Below are 12,931 nucleotides of genomic sequence, written 5' to 3' on the forward strand. Positions count from 1 at the left end.
TACAGATGATCTATCTACAGTATACAGCAAATTTCTTTACGAAGCTCTTAAATTGCATTGATTCTTCAGCGAGTCACTTCTATCATTCATATTAAAATTAACCAGAAACCCATACGTGCAACCTTGTAACACATTTGAAAGAAATAGCTTCTGAAAAACATAAAACCACTTTGTAAGTTGCTACAGTAGGGTGGGTTTAATGAGGTATCACAACAGGGTGTTTACAGTTAGACGGTCCAGCTGGAATTAAAGGTATTTCCAATTTCAGCTAGCTTCCACTAGAAAACCCTCTCCTGGAGTACAATAAAATTTCTTATAAAGTAATACACAAATAGCAGCTTCACTCTGAAGAGAAGCACAAAAGAGGAGAGCTGAAACTAAAGCTAAAGATGGAAAAGCAATTCTGAACAGCAAACAGCCAAAAGTTTGTTAGCGAAGACCACTACAGCAGATCACATTTATAAATGTTAAGATCACTTCTGATGATTACAGTAATAAAGATTTATTAAAAAAGAGGCTAAATAGTCTCATGTGCTTTGAAGGAATTATCACAGACAGTACCTGTTAAATAGTTATGCCAGCACTCTTGTATTTCTAAGCCTACCTCAATGTGCTTGCTACAGTTTGCAGTCAAGATGCACATGCATCAAGAATACAACTGCCCTCCTTCAGAAACTCAGTATATTCAGTACTGGGCCCACCTCTGGGAATGCACTCTTCTTAATCAGCAACCACAACCTGAAGTTTGCTTCTGCCTCATAGCTGATCAAAATAAAATAACTTTCTTCAGAGAGAAGATGCAGTCCAACACAACAAAAAATTCACTTTATAGTTTTACTAACAAGTATTTGTTAGATTCTCTAAAATCCACATTCCAGAGGAATATGTAAGTGTGTGCCATACTTCTAAGCAGCAAGCAAAGAAACGCTTGATGAAGTTCATGAAATATAAGAGATAGTTTTCTTCTGCTAAAATTCAAACTTTCTGAAGCATCATAACACATACAACTGGACCATAAACACAGAAACTGCAAGTCTACTAGACAACAGCAAACAAGACAGACCAGATAGTTCGCAAAGGTAAGTGTTACAAGATGTTCATTAACTCACTGCAAAGTGCCAGGTGTTCTAAATAAAATTTCTCCCTCTGGAGAGAATATTTATTTTACACATAAATATCTACGCATTCCTTAAAGTTTTTGATTAATAAATTATCCAGGCCTGAAACTCATTATTAACATGTCAAAACCACCACCTACTTTGTTTTCCCAATTCAAAAGTACATAGTATAAGATTAACAGAACAAGTGAAATTGTAATTACATTTTCTGTTATATTGCCAGTACACTTTTGCACCATTGCATTACCAGTGTTCTATCTAAAAATCTGCACAACAATTAATCTAATGCAATGCAATATCTGCTACTTATCAATATTAACTTCGCAATTTTTCCTGAAGTTTGATTTTAAAATGTTTTCTATATTTGTTAGCGCCAAAATCATGTTTCTTCTAGCCACAGTATAACTGTGTATTAACATATGTCTAAAGGATCCAGAGAAACTAACGACATACAAAATTACTGATAGATGAGACTACAATGACTACCCTTACTTGTTAATCACATTAAAATGCTTATTTCAAATTGCCTTCAGTCAATGAAGTACAGCTTAACCTCTAAAGGGGAGAGTGAGGTCTGACAGCTAGAGATTGTTTTGTTATGGTCTTACCGATACTTTATGCTGCTGACCATATCACTTAAATCAAGCCAGTGTAAGATCTATATCTCAAGACTACTATGACACTTAACAATTCTACATGTTTTAGAACTTAGATAAAACATGCTATCTAGATATATCCCTGACTCAGTGGTCAGACTCAGAAAATTACAGAAAGTATATACAGAAAGAAAGGAAGGGCCTCTGATAATCAAGATAGTCTGGCCTTCCAGTGAAAGCAGAGCCCTGGCTTATGGTCCATCAAGCCAAGTCTTTCCTTCGAGATGGCTGTGGAATTAAAGTAACTGAGCAGAGCTGATCCCCCTGCCTGTCCACCCCCCACCACCCCACCCTGCTTTTTAAATGTTAACTAAAATATTCTGCTATAATACTAAATTTTTAAATGTGTCATTCTATCCCTGTAAATTAAGGCATTGGCAACACCAGATAAAGGAGGACATCAGCCAGCAGAGAGCAATTTGAAGTAGAATAAAAATGAATTTTTTAACTAAGTTGAATGTGATGGTTACAAAATACGAAACCTTTTGTCTGGAATCTGCAGAAGCAAGACTCTAACGTAAACTTCAGCAGCAGCAACCGAGCTTTCCAAAAGCTTTATTCCCTCATGGGAAAGTCTGTGTAATTAGTTAGGCTTCATGGAGTATTACTTGACTTCCATTAGATATTTTAAGTGTGAACAAAAACTGGGCCTTTCAGCTTTATAAAATGACCACTCCAAAAATGGTATTTTGATACAAACATGACAGTGAAACCTGCTCTCTAGTATTTCTTCTGTTCCTCAGCCATACTGCAAAAGCAATCATCTTAGCTGCCTGGTGATTGACCAGCCTACGAAGAAAATAAACAAAAAAAAAACCACAAAGGGCAAGAAGAGACAATACACAGTGAAGTACTCTCCTTCCCGCATGGTAACTTGAGGAGTCAGTTCCCAGTGACATTCCTGATTCCACAGACAGCATGTAGGTGGGAACTTCCCTAACAAGAGCAGTAACAGAGCACAAAATACAGGGACTCTAACAAAGGTACCAGGTGTCAAATTCTCCAATACTGTGGTAGCCTGTACTGTAATGTACCATCAGCTTTAACATTACCATTCCTACCTTCTTGTCTTACCAGTCATCTACCTTCCATAAACAACCCTCAAAGGATACAACATGTCATGTTTGAGGATTGCAGACTTCTCCAGTACAAGCTGCTGCACATTGGGCATCTTGCAACTTCCATTCTGTCTCTCTGTTTCTATGTTCTTGTGTAACAGCTTTGAACAGCACAGCTTTGATCAAGAATATCACTTTTCTTCAAACAGGACAGAAAAGTGTTTCTGCAAACTGGTCATGGCAGTCCACCTACCACTAGTTGTCCACATTTTAGACACCCCAATATTTGAAGTCTCTTTACAAGATGTATACTTGGAAGTCCTCATCATGGACGATTATGGAAATGACCTTATTTCTGATGCTTTCCTTAGCACAGGACATGAATTTGGAACTCGGGAAGAGTACAAAATCTGGGTACTGGTTTTTTTATGCCTTTTTTCCATAAGCAATGAAAAGAAACTGCATGAAGGTTTCAACCCCTCCTCCTTTATGCCCTTAAACAGGTTCAAAAGTGCACAGGGGAAATTTTTGATTTTTATAATGAAATGGTTTGGCTTTACACCTACCTGCAGCAGGATACATGCACATACAGGCTCAAAGAATCACTGCACATCATAAAACACCCTGAAACATACTGCAACACATGTAACTTCTGTGCCCCTAAAGCTTCTGTGCTCAAGTACACTTCGGCTTTTTATAGCTAAACACTAATGTTCAAAGGCTTTTTACTACAAGCACACTCTAGTACCAACAACAGCCTACTTATCCTTCTAGCTGTATAGCACATCTTGGCTTAATGCAGTCAGAATTCTACCCAGTTCTAGTGAAAATAACATAAAAATTCTCAAGTAGTAAAGAAGGTCCTTCACCTAGCACAGTCCATCTTTCTTTTATGTGCCTTTTCTATGTCACTTCGATTTACTAAGCGTGCATACTGGAATATATATTAATGCAGATAATGCAGTCAAATTTCATTCAGCTTGTAAAAATTCCTCGATCTGTAACTGAGATTAGCTGCACCATCCCCTTTGATTGGATAAAGCACAAAAGCAATGGAAAACCACAGGGAACTCATCCTACTGATGATCAGATTCCAAGTCCAACAGCCTGGACCCATCTCCTGCCCTTTTGCACTTCCATTCATAAAAGATCTTCAAGTAGAACCTGTACTCCCTCTCATGGTGGTTTCTTTCACCACAACTCACACAGGTTAAAGAACCTCCAATGGTTTCAGATCTTCAGCCACTTGCCATCCCTAGTCCCTGTTGCCAGTCAAACAGCACTAACAATGCTACCAGAACAACGGCCTTTCTAGGGGAAAGGGGGAGGCGTTGTCATTAACTTCACCCAAACACCATTTGCCCTCTTACATTACTTACATTTCCTCAAGATCGAGAAAACTACATGAGCCTCCTCACTCAGCCATATGAAGGTCAGGCTGAATTTTTTGCTCATTCTTATTAAATATATGTTTTATAACAAATGGTTTGGAAAAAAATCATTTACGTAGCCCCACTTTCTGTATAACTTGGTTTGCAGCAGGCCTGCCAGGCTTTCAAGGAGTTTGTCTGTTGTTGCCGCTAAAACCCAGCAACATATATTTGTGTTTTCTTCAGAATTTCCATTTGGTGTACAAACATTCTTTATCAAATGAAATCATCCAGCAGCTATTCATTTTCATTATATTCCTTAACACAGGCAAACATTAGCTTGTTTCATTTACTAAGGAGTGAATGGATAAAAACAAACAAAGGAACCCCTCATTATTCTATTTTCAAGCCTCTTGCACCTTTGTCCAATGCTTTTTAAATCAAATGCTTATGATAGATGTAATTAACAATTTCTGACTTCAGAGGCTGAAAAGAGACCAATAATGAAGATCAGATTATATTCACAGTAAAATATGCAACATTTACCCCAATTCCATTGTTCTCCTGTAGGAGATTTGAAAGTGCAGGTATTATGAGTGCACTAACATTTGTTAAGAACCTCTGGTGAAGTGATTATCATTATCTATTTTAGTAATATTGGATTTTCATACTATGTAGGAAATGAACAAAGAACAATAAAAGTATATACATAATAGTAACTTGTAATGCTCTCTGCAACCACTGCATACAGATGTGTACAGCAAGTTCTCTCTTACCAATACAATCACAAAGTCATCTACTCAACCTAAACCCATCCCTTTTAGTTTCTAAAAGGACACAAAGATTTTCCTTTGAAAGAAGTCCAAGACCCATAAAAGTAACAGTAGAGTAATAAATACTATGAAATTCTGTGGTACTGTGTAAATGAAATAAAACATCCTGCAGAAGACATGCTCATCAGAAATAGCACAATCTTCCACAGCTGATCCTTGGAAAAGCTGCTATGAATTGTCAGCACCGTATTTGGAAGTGGGCATAAAAACAGCTGTAACTATTTTTTCCATTGAAAGTACAATTAGGAAAGGGAGAACAGTTACTCAAAAAATCTGGAGGGGAGAAAAAAAGAGAAAGAGATGCACCAAAGGACCCCTTTTCTAGCTACTACAACCAATGCACGAAGATAAGTTTGATTTGATTTCAGATGCCACGACTTACTGACACTACCAGCTCCTTTGAAATCCTAAGGATTACAACATGTCCTTGAAAGTAAACTTTTTCTTCATTGATACCTGAAATTCTAGAATGGCCTTAATGACCAGTTAACTCCAAAATTTGTTATGCAGACGAAGTATTAAGAAATCACACACTACATAATTAACAGAAATGCTTAAGATTAAATGACCACTTTACAATATACTGTCAACTGCTCCAGACAACTGCCTCAAAGACTTCAGTATATAACCGTCCCCAGAAAAAAAATAACTTCTTTGCAGACAGGAGATGTAACAGAATATTCCTCTATTAAGAATGGTTAAGACTGCAGATTGTAGGATAAAACCATCCTTATTTCTGTAAGAACAGCCACCTAGAACATAACAGGCATCACAACAAGTACCATTCAAGCAACAAGTGGTTTTGTGTGTGTATATATAAATATATGTATGTTCTCACCAAATTTATGTGTGTTATGCTCCTGATGACTTTCTCCCTGCAAGGCTGTCATTTTTTTATGAGCATCAACCCACCATGGTTTGTACTTTAAAACATGCTGAATAGCTTCATCTTCAAACAAATCAGCTCTGAAAAAAAATGAAAAAAAGAGTCACATGCTATTTATTTCAGTTTATAGTGTATGTGGGTATATTTTAAGCCATACATTTAGTATACACGACCTAGCTCCAGGACATTTTCCATACATTAGAAATAAGTTCTTTGACTTAAAAACCAGAAACTAATGAAAGCATAAACAGTATTCTCTTTCTTACAGTACCCCTTCCTTTATTTTTCCAGCTTTCCTGAGCCACATAAGAAGCCTAGGAAATCATTGACCTTGCAGCATGACATGAAGGTGAAGAAACCCGAATTGTTCTAGATATATCTGAAAGAAACCATTCTAAAGAGAATACTTCTCACACAATATCAGTAGCAGCAAACTTGATTTTACTGTGAACTTCTCTCACTTTAAGTCTGTATACTTTGGGAAGGAAGGGAACGTAGCTAAAGGACAACAATAAAAGTCAATCCCCATGCCTATTTTAGGTCAACAAGGGCATGCTGTAGCAAGGTGGAAGAATGAAGAGTTGTACATAAATTCTGGAAGAGAAATTACCTCCATCTCAGCACATCTCAGCTGCTGTGGTAAAAATCTCAATATAGTAATTCTGGGAGGATTTATACTAAAGGATTCGATTTCTAAGCCTCCTCTTACCATTTCAGCTTTTTCTTCACACCGAACAATAGTATAAATAGTGAGAATTGAAAAAACAAACACAGATATGTAATACATTCTTAATCACAATAAAAACTGCCAAATCTACTGAACACAGAATGTAATTAGCTTTACTCTCACACTGACAGATTTTTTGTTGCCTGCCTTCAGTGCCTTTATCAAGTAACTTAGATATCAGCCAGCATACATTTCTCTCAAAAGCAACAGAACACTTGTTTGCCACCATTTCCCCCAGAGATGTCCTTACCAGGGTACAGAGGAAAACAATTTTTCTGGAAGAAAGGCTGGTATCATCTGTTCTGAAGCAACTAAAACACAGCCATTAAACTAAACTGTTTGTAGCTCACCTACCAGGCCAGAATACAGGGTCTAAGATGGAAATTTCCAATTACCGTAATTTGCATCACATCATAGGTTAGGAACTACCTCAATTCCAGTGAAATGTGCTTCCAACTGAAGTTTCAAGAAAGTGTTTCTAATTTTTACGTGCTACAGAAAGACATACAGCTGCCTCTGAAACACCTGCCTGGGGAAAAAGGCCAAGTTTGCAAAGATATCTTCTGAAACAACTTGAAATGGATCAAGCCTACGTCTCCCTGAACAAAACATACCACAAATACTACTTGTCCCTACTGGGGACTAGACTCTTGTCCCACCAAATCAATCTTGCAGCAATCACCGTATAATTAACAGATCTCATGGCTTCAATTTACTTTTTTGAAGTTTCTGAACCTAACTAGACCTGAAATACTCCAACTTGAAAGGTACAAAGAATCATTTACACCTTCATTACATAGCATGTAGAAGGCACAAAAACACAAAGTCTTGGTTTGAAGCTTTTCCTTGTTCTGCTGTCAAACAGGTTTCATGTGATGGGAGGCAAAAACCATGGTGGCCTAGACAGTCTTCATAACTTCAAAACAAGTTTTTCATCCTCAGGCCAGGCCAGTTCAGTAATCCTTGTTTCACAGAGCAAAAAAAACAGTCCTGACATCTACAAGCCAATATGCTGGCAGAGACTGGCTACTCAGCTGCTGAACAGATAACTACAAAACAGCGTTCAACAGTTCATAGCAGCCCCTGCTTGAACACAGCCTTAAGCAGTAATTAAACAGTCGAGTTACCCCCAAACAGATGAGCAGTATCTTGTGTCAGTGTCATACTTAAGAATACCCTTTTATGGCCTGCTGTGATGAGACAAAGAAACAGGCAAATAAAAAGTAAAGTTGTTACTTCTGAAAGTGATCTTCAAACCAATCATTTATGAAAAGAAAAAGTGAATGTATTCAATACTCACAAGTAATGATCAGAGTCAAACTTGGCAGCCTCAGCTGCCAGGCGTTTCTTCCTGCGTTCATCTACAGGAGTCTGGTCTGGATGTTTAACGTCAACAACATCACTGAATTCATCCTGTAAATGCAATGAAAAGTATAGGACCCAGCCACAGGTATAACAAGCAACATTTATTTAGTAAGAGTTTAGGAAGAATGCTCATCAGCATTACACTGAAATCCCTAGATGCTCTTCAGTCTCCCTTTTAAATCTTCCAAATTCAGGCTCCATTGTACAAATAAAGCATAAGAATTCCAAGGAAATTCAATTATTTGAAGGTCCTTAGAATTCCATGATATTATGAAGTCTATTCAGGTTGTTTTATCATACGACAGGCCCATTATTTTGCATTATGATAAAATTTGCAGTCTTTAACAAAAGCGAACAACCACAACAACAAGGTAAAAATCATAGCTATGGTTCTTGTGACTTGAGATTCTTGCACTCTGAAGTGGCCATACATTCATTAATGGGCAACTGCATTGTCATTTTACGCATCATTAAGCAGCAGTACATTAATGCTGATGGGAAACTTCATTAATTTCACAGTAATAAAACAGTGTATATACCCTAACAGAATGTAAATACTTTCTCCTGAATAGCAACCCTTCCGCTCCAAACTCCAAAAAGACAATCCATGCAATTATGAGTTACAAGCAATTATGTAACTGTGTAACAGCTACAACTTCAATTGCTCTAAGTAAGAACACCACAAAAAATTAAGTTACCATCTGCAATTAGAAGTTGTGTATACTTATTACTGTACTACCTAGCATGCTGCACCTTGCAGATTAGCTTCAATCTATTTGTGAATTAAAGAAGCTGCTGAATGCAGAAAACCAAAGTAACTTCATTTTAAAGCTCCTATCCTACCAAGTAATCCACAAAAGCAATTTCAGCGCATCAGCATAACCCTAGTAAATCTCACAGATAACAGGTGGGCAGACATCTTGAAAAGTACACACTTCAAAAGTTATTGCCTTGCGAGAAAAATCAAGTCTAAATTAAAAAGTACATCATATAATTTACATTTTTTTCACTGTGAAATTCATGGTGTGCCACAACAATAACAGGACCTATAGATTAGCCAGCTTTATGTGGGTTTTTTTCATTGTGTAATTTCTTTGTAATTCAAAAGTATATTGAAATATACTCTACACCAATGTTAAGTATGTTTGAAGTCTGAATAGAAGACAATAACAAATATAAAGCAGAAGTGTTAACAGCACATTGTTAACAGCCTGTAGACTGTTTGCAGCTTGCCAGAACTATTCACCTGGCACGTGGCCTACTTCATACAGGCCTTTTTCTCTGTGTCTTCACAGGCTAGCTGAACGATGTTGGTGACAGCAGCCCACTTCCTGAGGCCATTTGTAATAAGGACCCCACTCAACCCTTTCCTCCAACACTGCAATCGCTTTAGAAACAGATCAGCCTGTTGACTCTGCTACAAGATTAACTCTGTCTCAACCACCTGCTACCTCTGCAAGAACAAGGATTTGTCTTTACTACCACAGGCAAAAGCAGAATATTCTCAGTCACAGAACGCGCTAATGGAAAACAGTCACCTCATGATCCTCTCTCAACTATGAAGTGAGCCAGGAAGCCCACCTAATGAGAAAGTTACCCAGAACTTTTATGATAGGACAAATATGCATCTACCTGCAGACGCTGGAACACCCCTGACCGCATATTCCCAAATCCGTAACAGTACTGTACTAGTAGAGTGTTTTCTGTGCTTGCTTTGTAAGGGGTCTGCTCCATTTCCCAGTCAAATTCTTCTTCCTCCTCCTCAGACAACTCGGCAGAGGCACCTTAATAAAATCACACGGTCAGAGAAAGATAATTATTACATAGAAAATATATATGATCTAATAGAAAGGAAAACACTAATAAGACAATAAGCCTTTCTCTTTTTAGTGTATCTTTTAAGAAGTCTTAGACAACACTGGGTCATACAGGCAAATGCTTCCATCAGTAATTCATCAGTCCTGCTCCCAGTTCTGCTTTCAAAAATGAAGACCAGGAACACCAAATTTTTTAAGCATACTCCCTCAAAGACTGAAATAATTGTTCCACTGATTTCAACAAGATCACAATTTCTACTAAGAGAACCCTGACAGAAGTGACATTATCAATTATTTAAGACAGATATTAAAAAATTTAACACAGGTAGTCAAACATTTTTGTCTGTTAAATACTGATGTTAAGCAAGTCATCCACTGGAACCTGCGGTTTTAATTAGCTTCTACCATTCGAGCTGAAAGTCCAGTTGTACTAGCTTGTAGAAAGCACAGAAGTCAAATGTGTGTGCGTTATGCAACCGCTAGAGGGGCACAGAGATCTACAGAGGATTAGCATCTTGGGCACATTTCTGAAAAATGTAAACATAACTATGCCTGGAAAGATGATGTGTATATAACATACAACACATTAGTTCTACGCTCATCCATACTTTCAGATTCATTCACACCATTCCTGTACCTTGGACTAGACAATAACTGAAGTAATGTATTTTTTCACATATCTCACTATGAAGATCTATAATTATTTCACTATGTACATGTACCACTAGGATAGACAAGATTTTTTTTGTCATACCTATCTCCTCCACTAAATGTTTTGCTGTTCTTAATTTCTTTGGTGCTAAAAGAGATGTCAGCATGTCCAGTCCCTCGAAATATTGACCAGGAATCTCCTTAGGTAACCGAAGTGTAAAAGTTCCTTAAAAGGAAAATCAAAATACAATTATTACATTAAAATATCCCAGAAAAAAAAAAAGTGCATTTTCCCTCTGATGAAAAGCTCACAGAAACTGGGTCACATGCAGGTAGCATGTTGTTAAGCATCAATCTCTGTGCATGTTTTTAACCTTACTTCACAAACTTCTCAGAAATAAAAGATTCTGGTAATAAAGCATTAAATACTTAACTAGTTGTAGTCTCTTGACTCACATTGCATAAACACAAACCAACAAAATACAAGCTATTTCATTTCTAATCCTTCCACCAATCAAGCAATCAGCAGAAGTTCATAGGAACCTAACTACATTCAACAATCTGATTGTCTTAAGTCAAGCACATAATAAACCCTATAATTGGTATTTGCAAAGCCTTTATCATCGTGTTATTTTATAAATAATGAATACATTAATTCCAGAAATATCTTCCACTAAGGTGTTGAGAAACGCTAATGTCTTCTCTCCTAAGAGGTAGCCAAGAGACTGCCTTAGAATTCTCTGATTTCTACTCAGCACTACCTGACTTCTTTATAGATTTACTAGACTAACAATCTTGGTACAGTAACATATCTAGCCCCCACAGGGCTCGAAGAGGACTTGTACTTTTTGTTTTCATTATTAGGACAGCTCTGAACACATCCTTGGTGCTTAAGGATGGCCTAAGTACATACAATAAATCCTGCGCAAGATTTTTTTTTATACTACATGACATAGGAGAAACTTGGACATTTATGGTATCATACACTTCGCTGAAGTTCTATGCAATTCTAGTGCAGCAAAGAAAAATGCTACTAACTTTCTAGTAATTTATAAATTATACACATACTAACAACATTAACTAATACCTTTGTCTGTATTGTAAGATGCTTTTTCTCTGCCATCTTCTACAACTCTTCCAGGAAGTGTCAATCTGTGGGTAAAAAAATGAGGCACCTCATTGAATGTCTGACTAATTCCATAACTTTACATCTCAGCCTATAAAAATGTATGGCACATTCCAAGAGCAGCACAAAGGACTTAACCACATGACTCCTTCCAATAGTAATGGGAGACATACAGCTGAATTCCCATGTACTTCAAAATCTTTTTCCCCTAACTTGGCAGAAGAGATCAGCACCCGAAGTAAGATAGAAGTTGTGACTCCTGGTTTCCCCGGTTGGATGAGGTCACAGCCACCACAGACATGACACTCTCAGCACTACATGCAACACTTTGAAAATACTGCAATTTAAGAACTGTAAGCTAACCCACAGTGACAGAATATGAGAAGTCATCCAAAGTTCTTGTATTTCTTATTCAGAACACCTAAGTCACTGCATTCTATCAGTCCACTAAAACCCCTTGCGGCTGGTCTACTAATGCATATTATGGAAGCATGTGCAAGAATACAGGACAAAGTTAATAGCTCATCAGCTCTTGCACACCTTAGGTTCCCTTAACACTTTTAACACTGAGATTAGCAAGTTTCCTACTACTCTGTAGAAAAAGAAGAGACAGCACAGAACCTCACTTCCTACTGCCTCCACCCACATGACTTTGCTCCCTTTATATTATTACAAGTGTATCAAAATCCATTCTTTACCAAATATACTGTATCTGGCTCTCAACAGGGAAGAGGCACACATATATCCAGAGAATTGTCTTGCCATTTTACAATTAACAATCTATTGTAAATTTATAAAATTCTTTCTTTAAACTCCCTTAAATGTTATTTAATGACTAGAAACAAAGAGGCCAGATCCATAAAAACAACTCTTTGCATGAAACAGGCTGTCTGCAGACCACAGTATAAAAGCTGCAGATGAGGAGCATTCTGAAGAGACCAAAATGAAGTTCATTCTCTACTGACTTATTTTATTTTTTTTTAACTCTTCCACTACTTACCTGAGAAAGTATGGCTTAACATAAAATTTAAAATCTTCCCCTTCAACATACACATCAAACTCTGAAGGTCTGGCATAAGGTACTTTGATTATTATTGTAAGAAAATCCGGATCCTGGGTAAGTTCAAAAGCTGGAGTTATCATGATGAGTCCAGCCAGGAGAAGCAACCACTGGCTGTGTGGCCCTATCAAAACAGGAAAACAAGAGAAGATTATTGTAGTTTCCAATGTATGACAGCAAATAGAGGCTCTTCAAAATTCTTTAAGAACAATGTATCAGATTCTCACAGAATTATCTTCCACATGCTCAAGAAGAAAACGCTCA

General features: G+C 37.3%; 1 protein-coding gene across 3 annotated transcripts in view; it reads right to left on the reverse strand.

The window, feature by feature from the left end:
- SHQ1 (SHQ1, H/ACA ribonucleoprotein assembly factor) overlaps positions 1–12,931 on the reverse strand; it is a 51,482-nt gene that overhangs the window by 36,167 nt on the left and 2,384 nt on the right. For all 3 annotated transcript variants that reach the window (XM_080382613.1, XM_080382615.1, XM_080382614.1), the window contains exons 2-7: positions 12,608–12,791; positions 11,569–11,633; positions 10,585–10,707; positions 9,646–9,797; positions 7,949–8,061; positions 5,874–6,001 (exon numbers count right to left, since the gene is read on the reverse strand). In XM_080382613.1, the coding sequence (XP_080238739.1) occupies positions 5,874–6,001; positions 7,949–8,061; positions 9,646–9,797; positions 10,585–10,707; positions 11,569–11,633; positions 12,608–12,750 (724 nt within the window). In that variant the 5' untranslated portion in view covers positions 12,751–12,791. The remainder of the gene's footprint in view (positions 1–5,873; positions 6,002–7,948; positions 8,062–9,645; positions 9,798–10,584; positions 10,708–11,568; positions 11,634–12,607; positions 12,792–12,931) is intronic.

The sequence above is a fragment of the Falco punctatus genome, assembly GCF_963210335.1.
Source record: "Falco punctatus genome assembly, chromosome: 4".
NCBI classification, from domain to species: Eukaryota; Metazoa; Chordata; class Aves; order Falconiformes; family Falconidae; genus Falco; species Falco punctatus.